The sequence below is a fragment of the Scomber japonicus genome, chromosome 20 (genome assembly GCF_027409825.1).
Source record: "Scomber japonicus isolate fScoJap1 chromosome 20, fScoJap1.pri, whole genome shotgun sequence".
Taxonomy (NCBI): Eukaryota; Metazoa; Chordata; class Actinopteri; order Scombriformes; family Scombridae; genus Scomber; species Scomber japonicus.
The window spans coordinates 16620267-16636808 of record NC_070597.1 but is presented as its reverse complement, the minus strand read 5'-3'; the positions used below and the strand labels follow the sequence as shown (position 1 = coordinate 16636808).

The 16542-nt window shown below is 42.2% G+C and overlaps 1 protein-coding gene across 2 annotated transcripts in view; it reads left to right on the top strand.

The window, feature by feature from the left end:
* Window positions 1-16542, top strand: part of capn15 (calpain 15) — a 38074-nt gene that overhangs the window by 19419 nt on the left and 2113 nt on the right. For both annotated transcript variants that reach the window (XM_053341552.1, XM_053341551.1), the window contains exons 3-11: window positions 4205-4413; window positions 6334-6517; window positions 7426-7649; window positions 8210-8335; window positions 9497-9649; window positions 11796-11957; window positions 12057-12292; window positions 12383-12552; window positions 14617-14795. In XM_053341552.1, coding sequence (XP_053197527.1) covers window positions 4205-4413; window positions 6334-6517; window positions 7426-7649; window positions 8210-8335; window positions 9497-9649; window positions 11796-11957; window positions 12057-12292; window positions 12383-12552; window positions 14617-14795 — 1643 coding nt within the window. The remainder of the gene's footprint in view (window positions 1-4204; window positions 4414-6333; window positions 6518-7425; window positions 7650-8209; window positions 8336-9496; window positions 9650-11795; window positions 11958-12056; window positions 12293-12382; window positions 12553-14616; window positions 14796-16542) is intronic.

Here is a 16542-nt window from a genome sequence, read left to right as displayed (position 1 = left end):
AAGCTGTCTTTCTTTTATCATCGTTCCTTTTCTCCTACAAATATTTTAGGCCTCCCTCTCGCAAGCTCTGCCCCTCTGTGCTCTTCAAAGTACTTTCCCCTCTTCACCTCCTTTTTATCCCATCTCCCTCCATCAAATCTATCTTCACGCTCATCCTGTGGTTTTTTTTCTCAAAATATGCTTCTCCCTTGCCACCCACCACATACCCCCCCTCCACCATACCCCCCCCCCCCCCCCCCCCCCCAACCCCCATCCCACCCTCTCCACACGACTGCACTCAATTCTCCTGTGTAGCAGTCAATGTGCGGCTGGCTAGATGGCTGTGTGTGTGTGTGTGTGTGTGTGTGTGTGTGTGTGTGTGTGTGTGTGTGTGTGTGTGTGTGTGTGTGTGTGTGTGTGTGTGTGTGTGTGCTAAGGTGAACATGGGGCTGGCCTATTTTTAGCAGCAGAGCTAGAAGAGCAGAGCAGAAATGATTTGCTTCCCTATAGTGAAAGTAATCACTAACAGCATCAACTGCAGCAGCACAGTTTTTAGGGGTCAGAGAGAGAGATGAACGGGTGGTGATATTTGTCAGCAAGTGATGCTAGTCTTAATTAATCTCTGCCACAGTATTAACACTTGGCAAGCACCAAAAACAACGGCGGTGAAAATTGATAAAAACATTTGGTTTACCCGGTTTCAAGGCGTGTGGGTCATCTAACCACATGAAATCTGTGAAAGTTTTAGACTGTTTCTATTTGTCAGGTAGTCTTTCTAGACTCTAGGATCATAACAGATGGTGTCACTAATGAAATATACTGTTGACATTCGTTCAGATTGCAGCAGTCAACAAACAGCAAAACTGAAGCTGGAGTTATAAATGCTACAACAAAAAAAATCTCTTCTCACCTGAGCACAATTTGTGTCTCTTGCCTCTTTGCTTTTCTACTTCCCTTGATTGGTTTCGAGAGTGAGAGGTGTGTGCGTGATGCCAGTGCCCCGGAGCGTGTCCACTCACTCACTGTGCCAAACGAGTAAATGCTACTAACAGCCATCGGCGCCGCTTGTGAACTGTAAAACCCAGCATGGCTGGAACGGGTTCCTCTGTTCCTATTCCATGTCACCCTGTAGGAAGAAACAGAAAGATGCTGCATGGCAACAGAATGACTCTGATCCGTTTTATTTTCCCTCTTTGCACCACTCTTTAAACCACTTGCTAGTCATTTTTTTCCCACACATTAGACTTTATCAGGGGTTTTATCTGGTTGTTGCATGTTGGATTGTTAGTTCTGACGGCCTGCAGTGACAGGTTTTCATTGCCTGTGTGACAGTATGGTACGTGCCAGGCTGTACTGGGGTGCGTTTGTTTTAGGTTTAATAAGTGTTGTACTGTGAAATCCAGCTCTGTGTTTCCTTGTCAGCACATTTGTGGAGATAAATAGGGTCTGTGTAACATGTAAATATCTAGCTACAAGATTTACTACCTTAAAAAAAAAGGCCTTGTGTGTCTGCCAGTTATGTATATTATGGGAGATGGTGGGAAAGCAGCAGGTTTTCTTAGCTTAGCACTGAACTGCAGTCTAGGGCATGTGTGCTTGCCAATGATCAGAATCAGAGACAGCAGCAGCAGGTTGAATGGATGAGGACAGTCAGCTGGGCTTATGCTGGTTGACATAACAACACCACAGTCTGATCAACAGGAAAATGTTGTACTTCTTATACTCCAATTTAAATATTGGTCCACTGTGGGTGCTAATGTTATATCTTTTTACATTGCAAGGAATTGTTGAGACTTCATGTTTCATTATATGTTATATACACACTCTGCCTTTAGGTTGAATTGACTTTCTCATTTTGATTCCAGTCACCTGTCATCTGCTTAGATTGGAGCAGCATGTGCCTGAGTTTCATATGACTGTATGGTTTAAAATGCTCTTGAGAAGAAAAAAGGTATTATGCTAATAGGAACACCCTGTGCACTCCAGATGTGAATAAGCTAATTGCAGCATGTACAGCAGCACAATATTTTCCTTATGCACACAGCAGCAGACCACCTGACTGCTTAACATCTCTTGCAAATGATTCAGAACAAAAATAAAAAATGTTAAATGAATTTCTGAGTGCTCACTGGGATGTACTGTACCATGTGTTCAAATCATTAGGCACTCCTGATTTATTTAATCAACTAAAGATCATTTTAACCTGCAGGTGAAAGAGAGTGAAGGGGAACCCTGTCTAGAAATAAGCCCGTACCTCCCAAATAGAAAGATAAGCCTTCAAATACTTATTTGATTCCTTAAAGGAAGAATATGAAACCTGAAATCACTGTTCAACTCTGTGTGTGTGTGTATATGTGTTTTTCTATCTTCATGCAAACCCAAGACTGAGAGCCCACCATGGTGTGGGGTCCAAAAACTTTGTGTGGACCAAAAATACTGATCCCATAAGTTAGCCATCAACCCCACAGGTGACACAAATAAGAATATATGTGTGAGCTGCTTACAAAAGTAGAGTGATAGAGTTGTCTCCTCCCATCACCTCTTCTGCAGACTCAAAGCTCACGCATGTTTTTAGGTCAGGCAGAATCTATCTCAGTTGATCCAGTTTGTTTGGCTGCCTCCATGGCAGCAGCACACTGTGGTTGTGTGCCATTGTTTGATACCTGGTAACCTGGGGTGTCGAAATAAGCGCCAACCTGATCTCTCAGAAATACATGAAATGACTATGACTTCCTTACACTGCATTACGTGGTAGTGTGTTAAAATTATGTGCCAGCACTACAATCAGGTTAATTGAAATTTCAAAGGAAAAGGAAAACACACTGACTGCAGTATAACAGCCACAGAAGCTAGTATTTTGATTTGACATGTTTCCTTAATCTCTGATATCATGGTCATTTTATGAGGTAGCACAGTAAATACATTACATATTGGCCCTTTTAATACATCCATGGTATGAACACCTGCTTCATAATAGAGATGTTATAGTGACTACCTTGCAGCCAGAGCTGAGCTCTAGCAAGAGCAATTTGGACTTAATTAGTCTGACTCTTTAACCCCAGGTCTTAATCCTTGATCACTGATCAGGTCTTGTCTCGCTTATTTCTCTCAAGTCTCTACAGAGATAGATTAGTTTGAAGTCCAGGGCTGAAGTTTTCCCCTCCACCGCTGTGGTAAATCCACATCGGCCTCTAAGTCCATACAATAAAAGCCGGCACAAGGGTCGTACATAAGCCAGTGAACTACAGAATCAGTAAGCTACATGGAGACCTCGGCTGGCTGCGCTGGCGAGGCAGGGTTGAAGCGATTCTGTCTTGTAGCTAATGCTGCATCGAGGCAACAGAATTGGATTGTGGGTTATGGCCTTTAATCAATTCACTTCACAGCGAGCCAGCTGCAGGGTGCCCACATCACATCCCTTTGCCTGCCCCGCAACGAGACCGGCCAAGTCCACTCGTGACACCACATATAGGAAACCGGATAGGGATGCGTGTGTGTCTGTTTGCCCTCTCAGGTTTGTAAAGGAGTTTTAGATGAGCAGATAGTGTGTCAGATTGGGTGTCTTGATCTGTTAATGTATCTTTGTAGTCTCAGGCTCAGTGTACAGTAAAGAGGCAGCTGCATTTCAGGGGCCACTGTGTCATTCTAAACGCTTGATGCTCTGCGGGGAACATGTCAGGAAAGTCTTCCGCCTCAAATGCTTGGAAGTGATTTGCATATTTGTCCTGTATCCTGGTTGGTGTATGGCGCCACATTTGGTCTCCTGCTGCCACACTAACAGTGGAAATATTTCCTGCTGCCACATGAATAAATTTGGGAGGCAGCAGTTTGTCCTTGTCCATCGAGAATCCAGAGCGCATCGGGTGGCCTGTAGTGGCCTGTATTAATCATAACCCACCTACGATATATGCCGTATCTGAAATGCTGGTTAGAGGTTAAAATTTACTCCTGAAAGCTTCAAGTGTCCTTCGAGCTTGCCTTGGCTGTTTGACCACAATTTAAATGTATTGTTCTCATCATCTTTGGGTACGATTTGAAAAATGACTGTTGAATGTTTATGTTTTCAGATCATTGTCGTCTTGTTTTTTATTAACAGTCATGAATTTTGAGGCTGTTTTTTAACCCATTTCGAAGTCATGATGACAATATTTCCACAGTAGCCTAACTATCTCACCTCTCTTTCTCACTCTCCACCCTCCGCTGTCTCCCTCTGGTCTCCGTTCAGAACACTGTGAACTTCGTGGATGACAGTTTCCCCCCGGGACCTCGCTCTGTGGGCTTCCCAGAGGGTGACAGCGTCCAGCAGCGAATCAAAAAGTGGCTCCGCCCCCACGAGATCAACTGCAGCAACTTCAAAGACCGGGGCGTCAAGTGGTCCGTCTTCCGCACGCCGCGTCCCTCTGACATCCTGCAAGGCCTGCTGGGAAACTGCTGGTGAGCCATCAGAGCTGAACACAAGGACACTAATCAGTTATTTGGAACAATGCGAGAGGCAAATGATAATTTACATAAAGTACTTTTGTGTGGAAAAACAAGCAGATTTTACCCTGATTGCTCTGATTGCTGCTATGAGACAAGGCAGACAAAAACTAGCTAAAGATCCCCAAAGTGAAAAGAGATGTTGAAATCTGTTCAGTCTATGTTAAAGGTCAGAGGAAGAGAGACAACAGAAAACACTTGAGCTCTGTGAGTCTACTTGAGACCAACACTGCAGCCTGAAAGTAGTCCAAAGACAGAGAGAAGGAGACAGTGACAGAGAGGCAGTGAAACAGTAAGTAAAGAGTGAAAAATCGAGAAACTGAAAGATTGGTAGGCTTGAGGGTGAAAAAAAGAGAAAAGACAGACATCAAATGAAAGAGCAGGGTGGAGTTGGATAGATGTACAGATACACCTGACAGGAAGATTATTCACAGAAATGCGGGTTAGGACACATGCTTTATCTCTCTGCCCTTGTTCTGTGTGTCCTTTGGGTGGTGGGGGGGGGGGGGGGGGTGTGTATGTGTGTGTGTTGTCATTCACTATCTTCTTCACTACACACACACCCACAAAAAAAAAAGTCACTCACATAGTTGTCCCAACACAAGTTTCACTTCATCACCAGCACACACAGCTTATCAAAAATAACCCTCCCCAGAGTCGATTCCTCTCACTCTCGACAGGATGTAACCTAAATTCTCCCTTTTTGACTGCATCTCTCTCACTCTCTCTGTCTCTCTCATACACACACACACACACACACACACACACACACACACACACACACACACACACACACACGCTTGTCCTAATAAACCAGCAAACAACCCAGCTCCTGCCAGCGAACCAATGGCAGCACAAGAAGTGCCAGTCACCCTCATCCTTGAGCGTGGCTGCAACACAAGCCGATATCAGAGTCACATTATGACACGGCTAATTGGATTTTCATTTGATTCTTTTCGCCGATTGGTTTTTCATCAGCGGCCCTGAACAAGCTGATCGGCTTCACTCGGCTGCCAATCAGAACAGATGGAATATTACTTTGATAATACACATTAGCAACCCCAAACAAAAAGTCTTTAAACAGCTGCCACTCTGACACACTGAAACTGAACAGAAAGGGATGTTTATTCAATCTGTAGTATGTTGCAAAAGTAAAGTAGCTTGTGAGTTTGGTCATTTTTGACTGTGTTGTTTATAGGGAGGGGGGCTAATATTTAGGCTTATTATCTTTAAATGTCTACCGTTTTAAGCCAGTTTATCGCTAGTATACAACATCTTCCAACATTTTTAGATGAACCAGTGTTCACTCTTGAAATATGGTCCTTTTTAAGTTGTATCCACGTGTTCCCAGCCTCTCTTGTGTGAGGAATTTCCGATGAATCCGGATTTCTGATTACTTAATTTCTCTTGCAAGCTAATTAGGGGAGGGGAGTCGGTTGTCTTTGCTGCGGGGTGAATTAACAGTAATGAGGAGTTAACCAGAAGGCATAAAAGCTTGACTCATGAAATATGATTGATTTTCAATGAGAGCAAATTATGTAAAGAGAAAAAAACTTTCATAACTGCTCGAGGTACCTTGCGGAGGATGTTTTAATTCCACATTTATAGTTTGATGGCTGCTTGTCAGTCCGCTCTTTTATTATTCTCTCTGATTGAATCCCTCAGTTGGCGTTCTTTATACCTGCCTGTCTTTTTGACGGAGTGGGTGTCCATTCAGCCGTCCACCTGTCCATCATGATCAGCTGATCCTTCGTTTCACAGCTTAATTCATATCGTCTGCGCGTTCAGTCTCAGTCACATCCTTTCGTTCACACGTCCTGTCCACGCCGATGTGACTTTTCATTTTCTGATTCATTGAGTTTTATCTCTCTCCAGGTTCCTGAGTGCGTTGGCAGTGCTGGCGGAGCGTCCAGAGCTGGTGGAGAGGGTGATGATCACCAGGACAATCTGCCAAGAGGGAGCCTACCAGGTCCGGTTATGTAAAGACGGGACGTGGACCACGGTGCTGGTGGACGACATGCTGCCCTGTGACGACTACGGCTACCTCCTCTTCTCCCAGGTCAGAAAGAGGCGGAGGATTCAGGGGAGGAATTCTGGGGGGGGGGCGGGTTGAAAGCTAGAAAAAGGAAGGCTGCACAGATCTGAACACTGTATGGTTGTATGGACACTGCACAATGCATAACATGAATTTAAATAGAAATATACTTCTGCTCATATATTTTCAGTTCATAGAGGTTACAGAAGATAGAGAATAGACACAGATACTGAGCGTTCCCCCTCTGACATGCTTTTTATAGTCTCATTCGCACCATATTGTGACCCTTGAAGGCAGCCATACATGAAGCAACTGAGCACATAAACTCACTCTCTGTAACACTAAGCATCAATCTAAGTTCTTCTGTGCTTGTTCAGCAGTTGCAGCAAAATCAATGTACTATTATTCTATTAATGTAAGTTCAAGTTCATTCATTATCGTGCTTGTCTCAAAGGACCTTACAGCGGAGGAATGTACCTGGCAGTCTAATTCATCTACAGTCAATTAAAGGTCAAATTAAGTATTGTATTATGCAACAAAAAGGAGTGCAGAGAAACAAAAGAAACCATAGAAACAAACTGGAAAGACTAAATACCTTACCTACAGAACATTGTTGTGACCTGGCATCATCCACCTTAAGAAAGAAAATGGTGCATTGTATGGCAGGCCAGATCAAAGTGTCCTACTTCTCCATCAGGGCTGTGAATGTAAGAAATGCTGGAAATATTATAATGTGGATGATGGTGATGATAAGATAAAGAACATAGATTTTTCATTTATCATGCTATCATGTTCAAAAACCTTTCAACATTCCAGCCAGACGCTTGTGAGCCAACAACATCAAATCAAGCAAAACACATTCCGTTACAAGCATACCTCTTTCAGCCTAGGTTGACACAGTTATTTCCTTTTTTTGTTTCCCATCACTCCAGGCCCAGAGGAAGCAGCTTTGGGTGGCGCTGATTGAAAAGGCCCTGGCCAAACTCCATGGCTCCTACTTTGCCCTGCAGGCAGGGCGCGCCATCGAGGGCCTGGCCACGCTGACGGGGGCACCCTGCGACTCCCTGATGCTGCAGGTCAGCTCCACCAACCCCCGAGAGGAACCCATCGATACAGACCTCATCTGGGCCAAGATGCTCAGCTCCAAGGAAGCCGGGTGAGAAAAGGAACATTGTCTTTGATGACTTTGAAATACATAGATAATAGTTTGGTATATTCTCACTCTATGAAGTGAATAGATGGCATAATAAATTGTAAACGTCTCACTGGAAAAAGACATGGTGATGAATGCCAATTTTCAGCATATGTCAGTGACAAAAGAGGTCTTGTAATCTGCACTTTGATAGGTGAGCTTTCAAAGCAACATGAGACAGCTAGCAGAGCTCCAAAGGAGCCAAATAATCTGTGTCCAAACTGCAGGTCCATCTGTCAGAAAACCTGCAGTACTATTTAATATATCAAGAGGGAACATCCTGGAACATCATGACAAATATTCAATAAGTAAAGAAATAATAAACTATGTAAAGCAGCGAAGGCCGCTAGTTGAATCAATTCCAAAAGATTTGTGTAAGGACACATAAGGTATGTTTTCCAATGATGTTGTAGTGAACGACTTTGAGTTTTGCTTTGGAAATGTAAAGTGCATTATAAATAATAATAATATTTATCATTATTATTATTATTATAATAATTCTGTGTGCTGTGCCTCTCTGTTAGGTTTCTGATGGGTGCGTCTTGCGGAGGAGGCAACATGAAGGTAGACGATGTTGTCTATGAGTCTCTGGGTCTGCGGCCTCGCCACGCCTATTCCATCCTGGACGTACGAGACGTCCAGGGTTACAGGTTTGTGAACATGAGCTAAAATGAGGACTTGACTGTGTTTGACTGACTTACATCTCATCCCGATCTGCTCCCTTTTTACATCTATTCTATTAGTGTGACACCATAGTAGACTTTTAAGGGAAATGTGAAATTGCAAAAGAAAACAAAAATAAAAAAATCAAAGTGTGTGTTTGATTGGCATTCTGGCCTCATGCGGCATTACAGTATACACTGCATTCTTCTGAACAAAACATTAGTCACCCTTTTAGTTTAAGTGCCACTCCACTTATAACATCCATATTTCAGTTTTCTCAAGGCAGAAAAAGTCTCCTTCGATTCCTCCCTTTCCCTTCAGCTACATATCCCATTCATGACTGTTGTAGCTCAAAAACAAATGCATTATACAATAGGTTTCACTGGCATTGTACAAAATATTAAATATTTTGCACCCATTAAAAAGTATTCACAACATTGCCTTGCCTCAGATTTTAGTTATATTAAATATATTATAGATTTTGATGGAAAGTTTTCCTTAGTTAAGAATTGATCAAACAGATGCTTAGCTTGTGAAGGTGTTCCTTGAAGGATTCATTGGTAAATCGGGAAGGGGCTTGATGCCAGTAGAGACCAGGTGCACACCAGTTTAGTTTGATCACTTTGATCAGAGTAACACTGCAAATCTGCACAATGTAGGCTTCTTCTGTCATACCTGTAAGAGGGAGTTGAGAGTAGCAGTAAATCCCAGATGTAATTTGCTCAAGAGCCACACACAAGCGCTTTAATTTACTGCCATAAAGCAATCAGAGTGGAAGATTGGGCCACAGCTCTTGATCTAAAATGAGTTGGAGTCCTCTTGCTAGGAGACAGAAGAGATGAAAAGCAGCTTGGAAACAGCTCTTCACCTGCATTTTTTTTTTTCTTTTTCGGGAAAGTGGGAACTCTCCAATACGAGTTTCCATTATGCCTCCTACATTTTTCACTGTAGGGAGGAGGCAGTAAAATGAAATGGGTTGTTAAAAAGGAGGCAATCATCCATAAGAGGAGCAATATGAGGCTGCAGAGACGGGTGCTGCGTTGACTGTAAGCTGTTGTCATTTTAACTGGATTCTGTTTTTGGCTCTCCCTGTCTGTCTGTCTGCCTGTCTGTCTGTCTATCTATCTATCATGCCCTTCCTGCTCCAGGCTGTTGCGGCTACGTAACCCGTGGGGTCGCTTCTCGTGGAATGGCAGCTGGTCGGATGAATGGACAGACTGGCCGCAGCACCTGCGCCATGAGCTGATGGCTCACGGCAGCAGTGAGGGGGTCTTCTGGATGGAGTACACTGATTTTATAAAGTAAGAACCACGTTTACGCACAAAAAAGTGTTGTTTATTTTAAAATCCCTTATTTGTAGATAGAAATTGCCTCTTTTTTTAAGACTACATATTCACTCACTCACACTCAATTAGCCTTTCTGCCCCCTAGTGGTCCTCAGGAGTCATGGCCACATCCACAGTCGACACTAAACCAGAATATTTAGTCAACATAATTCATCATACTATCATGCTGTGGTGTTTTTGTGCTACACTTTGGCTTCACAGTCAGTCACTGTGTTCAGAAGTGTGATGACTGATTCTCTTCTGCTTTTTAAAATTTGAACATTTGGCTGCTAAAGCTACTGTTCCACACTTCTTGTTTTTATTCCAGGCACACCACTTGTTAGAAATGTAAAATGCATGACTTCCTGTGGGGTTTTATCCCAGGGAAGATCTACACAACACCAGCTGTTTGGCACAACAAATATCAAAGCTTTTGTTAACTGAGAACAGGTGAGATCACTCTTCGAAATGTCCTCTAATTGGGCCGTGATGGACACATCATCCACTAACATGCTAAAAGTGATGGATGGCTTATTAATCTCATGCCTCTGTGGATTTTACTGATCATCTGGTATTGACACTGATCTGAATGACTCTATGTTGTTTTTCACACATTGTTTGTTTACAAGCACATGATCCACTTGTTCCCACACCACAGTGTTATTATCAAATTGTGATTTTTTTTTTTTTTTTGGGGTGGGGGGGTTGCTCTGGCTTCAAGGGATTTGGCAGGCAGAGGCTTAGACTTGTCATGCCTCACAGTGTGTTTTGTCATATTAGATTAATCCTGTCATTCAGTCACACACACAGTGTCGAGTATTGAGTGGTCTTTCTGTTGCTGTCCTTCTGTGTGTTTATATGCGTGACTGCATATCTCTCTTAGGCTGGTGACCTTGAAGTCAACAAACACTGTTGACTTTAGCAGTTTCACTAAAACCAAAACAGAAAGTAATATAAACTATAATCATGAGTTGTTGCCCAGGACATTCCCAAAACAGTACTGATACAATATTTATATTACTAGCAGCAACAATAAAAACCTCAAAAGTGCAAATCTAATCAAATTTGAAGAAAATCTGTGAAAACATTTTACTATTATTTCTATTTTGTGTGAATAATACTGTATCTTCAACATGATCTCATGGCTGCTCAGAAATACTTCTCTTAGCAACTGATGCTGTATCTTAGCGTCCGACGGATGGACAAGCTCACAAAAGTTAGTAGCTTCACCTAAAGATAAGAAGTCTGTGGGGCTGTTATTCATGTCCCTCTTGTCTAACAAAGTGAAAATTGCAGCAAGTCCAGGAGGACCAGTGTGGCTGTCCTCTTGAACAAGTCAAACCTGAAAAATATGTTTGGCCCAGATGAGGAGCCCATCCGTCTTCTGACTGTTTATTGTTTTCTCTGACAGACACATCATCTCTCAGCGTTGTACTGTATGATAAACCTACAGCCTGTGCCTGCCTACACTTGTTTTATAGTGGAAAAAGAAAAAGTGTTCAGTCTGTTGAAAAAAACTCTGATCAAACCACACTGACCAGATTAGAAAGATTAGAAAGCACTTTTCAGTGAGTCAAATGCATCAAGTGGACAAATAGGACTGATGTTGATTCTTAGTAACATTTCAGAAAGGTTATTACTATAAAAGCGTGTGATAGTACAAAACACTCATCAACAGCAGATGTGTTTGTTTCTAGCCATCAAAACTTCCTCAAAAACTTGAGCGTATCTGTCCTTTCTTCCTCTCGCTTCCTCCTGATTATCAGGAAGACAAAAGTAAGATGTAACACAGTTGTCAGAGTGAGGTTAGGGAGTGATGAAACAATGAAAACACAGGCTGGAAGTGAGGAAGAGAACGTCTCCTGGGGGCCTCGGTCTTTGAAGATGGAGGTCTGATATGTTAGCAAGTAAATGGTGTTTGTACAACAGCACCCTCAGAGGCTGTGCTAGTGTTAAAGAGTTCCCTGTGATGCATACAAATAGTCTCGGCTCATGACGGAGGGAGACCATCCAGTCAAACTTTTGGTGTCTCTGAAGAACACACAGACACACACAGATTTCACTGCTGATGCCATACACAAACTAAAGAACACTCTCCCTTCTCTCCATTGTCCTCTCACAGGTACTTTGATTCAGTGGACATCTGTAAGATCCACTCAGACTGGCAGGAGGTGAGACTACAGGGCTGCTTCCCCAGCAAAGCCAGCGGGCCAGTCACAGTCACATCCCTCACCGTGCTGGAGAGGACGGCATTAGAGTTCGCTCTCTTCCAGGAGGGAAGCAGGTACGGCTCACATTCCCTCACCACACCTGCCAGTCCCCTCCCTTTCCCTTTTCCCCTTTCTCGCTTTCATTAACCCATTAATCCCTCCTCCCCTCTCAGGCGCTCGGACACAGCTGACAGTCACCTGCTGGACCTGTGCATTATGGTGTTTCGTGCCTCCTTCGGCAGCAGCAACAAACTGACCCTGGGCCGCCTGTTGGCCCACAGCAAGCGAGCGGTGAAGAAGTTTGTCGGCTGTGATGTGATGCTAGAGCCGGGGGAGTACGCTGTCGTCTGCTGCGCCTTCAACCACTGGCAGATGAATGTCAGCGGGACAGGAGGTCCACCCACACCCGGTAGGTGGACAGTTGTCATTTTTTTATTCAGCATTCAGCCAGCCTTTCTAGTTCTTAATCGTGTCTGATATATTTCTGTCTCTTTCCCAGTTTCTAGTCCTACCAGCGGAGCAGCACGGCGGCCCAGCCAGGACTTCCCCGGCTACATTTTGGCCATCTACAGCTCCAGACAGGTGATGGTGGAGCAGGTGGAAGCGACCGCAACTACTCTGGCTGATGCTATAATCCTCCTCACGGAAAACAAAGGCGAAAGACACGAGGTGAAAAACACACACATATCTGAGAATAGGAGAACAAGCGTATTTGCTATAAAGTAACCACTGCTTCTGTGAAATATCTGTTATTATATCTTCACTCTACCGCGTTCACCTTCAGTCTTTGCCCCTCTATCTCATACCTACACACACACACACACACACACACACACACTATTTATTCATCTGCTTTGAATATAATATATTTTCTTGTGAAGCTGGAGAATGCTTGCAGTTCTGTAAGCCACTTTGAGATCGCACTTTAGATTTTCTTTGCTGTCTTAAATCATATTCTGCTTTTACTTGTGCAAGTGTGTGTATCTGAGACACACACACGCACACGGCCTCTCACAAGCAAGGAAACAAATTACTCCGACTCTCCCGAACAGCACTTTCCTGAAAGTGCTGTCACATTGGCTGGTATTTTAGAGGATGACAGCATTTTTTTACAAATGAGATCATCTTTGTTATATCATTCACCTCTTCAGCTCTCCAGGAATTTACCACCCAGTAGGTGGACCAAGCACCTGGGAGTGCATGGCAGCCACTACATGAACACTAGTGTTTTCAACAATGTGGTTCAAAAAATTTGCGAGAATGTTAATAAATGATTTTAACAGTCCTTCAAACTTCCACTTTGTATTTAGCGCCACATAGGTGTGCAGCTAGCAGATGTTTTTTAGATGCAGTTGGATTGCTGGACTATTTTACTGGGCTATTTACAAGTGACAAGTCAGGAGTTCAAGCTGTTTAACTGCACTTGTTTTCACTTTATTTCAATTACATGCTCCAAAAGAGAGAACAGTAACCACTGCTTGAGAGATGAAAAACAATTAATCTCACTGTCATACCAAATTGTTATTGTGAATGTTGAATGCAGAAAATATATAAATAGTAGCCACATAGTAATTAGAAAGCAGATTATGTTTACAACTGTAAACATAATGTAATAATAATAATAATAATAATAATAATAATAATTATGTATTTTATTTATAAGCACCTTACCGTAAGGACATCTCACAAGTCACACATAAAACAACAACAGTACATCATACATAACAAAATAACATCGAAGCCAAAAAGTAGCAGCCATAAGACATGTGTGACACATTGACACATTATAATATTAGAAGAAATACCACTTTCTTTAACTTTACCAGCCTTGGACATATAGTACCAGTCAAAAGTTTGGACACACTTTTTCATTGATGGGAATGGGGATGGTGTGTTCAAACGTATGACCAGTACTGGACATGTAGATATGTTATGGTTTGTTTATTCATTACAAACCTCAGAATTCCCCCAAATTGGAGGACGGGCAGCAAAATCCGAACAAGTATTGCAGAAGCACTACCAGCTGACTTTAATGCCTCTTAACATTCAACATCTTGCTGAAACCAACATAACATCCTGCATCACTTCAAAGTCTATCATTTTTTGTTTTGTTTCACTTCACGGTAGCTTTGTGGTAGCTGAGGCAGGAATCAATCGTTTAGAGTCAAATTTTCCATATAGCATCCAATCACGACCATAACATATCAGAACAGTGGGTGGTCCACAGAAACATCTAACACTCATTTTATCTGCACACATATCACTGTCAAGCGCTGCAGTCTTGCAGTAATCCTGTCAAACGCTTGAAATTTAAAATATTCTTTTTCATCAAATATTGTGTTTCTCAGTTGGTGGGTTGTGAGCTCGGGTTGTGAGCTCGGCTTGATCAGAACAGGAGCATCATATGAGCAGAGTCTCCAAACCGCTGAACTAAAATGTGTATTACTTTCGCAATAAATAGTTAAAACCTTGACATGAAACTCAAATGTTTAAATTTGTATGAAACAGTGAAGAGGCTTACATTTTCTGACCCTTTTCTTCCTTTTGTAAAAACTCATACATACATTGCTGTTTTTGTATCTAAAGTGCTAAATACCTAAATTTGAGTATTCAAGGTTGGATTTTGTTGTAGAAAATAATATTGACTATATTCCATATTCTTTTAAATTCATAAAGTCATGTGCAAATGTGTATTTTTCTGCTTACATATGTGTCTACTCTTTGGGCTCTCAGGGCCGTGAAGGCATGACCTGCTACTACCTGACGCACGGCTGGGCGGGGCTCATCGTGGTGGTGGAGAACCGTCATCCTAAGTACTACCTTCACGTCTCCTGTGACTGCACTGACAGCTTCAATGTGGTGTCTACACGCGGCAGCCTCAAGACCATCGACAGCGTACCGCCTTTACACCGGTACGCACACCACATACCCTCTGCCCTTAATCACACTCGACAAATGCCCACAAATCTTCAAAGTTTCACTACTTTGAGGAAAAAACCATCACACATAAATTATTATTCAAAGCGTTTTATATGCATCTTAAATTATATCTGGAGGGAATCTTTAAAGTGTTTTTAAAAAAGCTGTTTTGGCTCTGCATGAATAACCTGAATAGGTAACAAATGGAAGAGATTAAAATGCTTACAGGGCATTTGGAGCAGGTGCAGCAAACATCCAATCAGTAGTCAATTACTGTTTATCCTTCCACACATACACACATATATATAATCACAGAGATGCCAGTGGATTAGTGCTCTACTGTATATTTCTTAATACTAATAGCAGCCCTTGTTTTCTGTTTGTTTGTTTTTGTTTTTTTTGGGGGGGGGGGGGGGGGGTGTTGTCAGCGGTCACTGCACACTGCCTATTAAAGACCTAAAAGTATCGTAGGCAGTTACACACCTGCAAAATCGAGCACTGGGGAGCTCTTCACACATCATTAAATCTCTCCGAATTTAGGTTCTGTGGACATTCGCGAATGTTTCAGTTGTACAGGCACATTACAGAGCACATTAATGCAGATTTACGGCTTCTTCGCCTCAAAGTTATGTCCCACATAATGGGAAACTGTAAAAAGTCACCATGCATGAGGACTACGTCTTTTTAATGACAGCCTCTCTCCTTTTAACAAGAACATTATGGCAGTTCACTTGATAAAAACACTCAACACTGCAATATCACACTCTTATTTTCTAATGTTCTTATTCACTCACCATTATACAATCAGTTCTTAAGTGAAATCGTTTAGAAGATAGGTAATCATATTCAGGACAAGATGTACAGTCATTTTAACCAGGGTGAACTCACATACCCTTAAAACTATGAAGGAGTGAATCTTGTCCTGAAGTACTTGTCTCCCTCCAATCCTAGCTTTATCTTCTCTCATTACATTATAATCAGTTCTCAAAACGTTGCACACTTAGGGACTGTATGAAAATTATGAAGGGGTGAGGAGGAGGAAAAGGGGAGGGTCATGTTTTCTTTTCTTTGAGCTCAGATTCAGATTCAGCTTTATTTATCCCCGAGGGGCAATTCACATAAACAAACAGCAATCAACAACATTCATTCCTATACAACAATATCAGAGGAGGAGATAAATGACCAGCGGGGAAATAAAATACAATACTACACAATACTAGACTAAAACAGCTGGATAAAGAACAGCTGAATAAAGTGCTTGAGAATATTGCACAAGAGTGTTGCTCTGCATAGAGTAAACTACAAGTGCAAAGTGAAGTGCCAGGGTTTTTTGCATATAAAATATACATAAATAACATATATACATTACCGGTCAGAAGTTTTAGAACACCCCAATTTTTCCAGTTTTTTATTGAAATTCAAGCAGTTCAAGTCCAATGAATAGCTTGAACTGGTACAAAGGTAAGTGGTGAACAGCCAGAGATAAAATAAAAAAATAAAAAGGTGAGGTTACCCAAAACTGAAAATTATACAAAAACACTTAAAAATGTAGGTCTTACAGAGAAATTGCGAAGAAAGTCAAGGTGTCAGTGAGTACAGTCTCCTTCATCATCAAAAAGCACTCAGAAACTGGAGGAAACTCTGACAGGAAGAGGTCTGGCAGACCCAAAGCCACAACAGAGTCAGAAGACAAGTTTCTGAGAGTCAACAGCTTGCGTGATAGGCGGCTCACAGGACAAC